At 38.7% G+C, this 605-nt stretch overlaps 1 pseudogene across 1 annotated transcript in view; it reads right to left on the bottom strand.

The window, feature by feature from the left end:
- Positions 1 to 451: 451 nt before the first annotated feature.
- Positions 452 to 605, bottom strand: part of TEOVI_000773600:pseudogene — a 930-nt pseudogene continuing 776 nt past the window's right edge. Inside the window, exon 1 of the mRNA in view lies at positions 452 to 605. This exon is cut by the window's right edge and continues 776 nt beyond it. Within this exon, the coding sequence occupies positions 452 to 605 (154 nt within the window).

The following is a 605-nucleotide window of genomic DNA, read 5'->3' as shown; positions in this document are numbered from 1 at the left end:
GTTTCTCAACCTTTCATAATTTTCATCAGAAAATGTTAAAATATAGCAAATTTTAAAAAATCCTTAGAATACTAAAATGCTAACCAACTCATAAAAGCAGAAGAAGTAATCAAAGCAAATTTTTCATTTAGAATAATTCTGAAATATTTGCCTTTAATCCATCAACAGACAGATTTTTACGGATTTCTGACCCTCATTTTTCTTTTTTACAGGCAGCCTTATCTTTGTGCCTTGTACACCTGTCTGATGGTATTTTGCCATCTTGATTTGTTGTATCTTCCTTCTCTATTTCTATACCTACTACGCACTTCTTTTCACAGTTTTCTGAAACTTCTTTGCATCCATCTTTGCAGTTATCTTCTTTCCCTTTCTTTTTGCATGTGGCGTTGGTCATTGTTACAGTAGCTGCTTGCTTTCTGTTTGTTATCTTCGCCGCGTTTGTTGTCTGTAGAGGCACTGGTATGGACTGTGAGTATGCTGCTCGAGCTGTGTCTATCAGCCTCCTCGCGATAGCTGCCTGCTTCGCCGCTTCATTTGCCTTTTCTATGCTTTGCTGCATTGCGTTGTAGGCGCTGATTAGTTTTGCTCCCCACGGTATGCTTGCC

This window comes from Trypanosoma equiperdum (genome assembly GCF_001457755.1).
Source record: "Trypanosoma equiperdum strain OVI genome assembly, contig: ctg_1051, whole genome shotgun sequence".
NCBI classification, from domain to species: Eukaryota; Euglenozoa; class Kinetoplastea; order Trypanosomatida; family Trypanosomatidae; genus Trypanosoma; species Trypanosoma equiperdum.
This window is presented reverse-complemented; position numbering and strand designations above follow the sequence as displayed.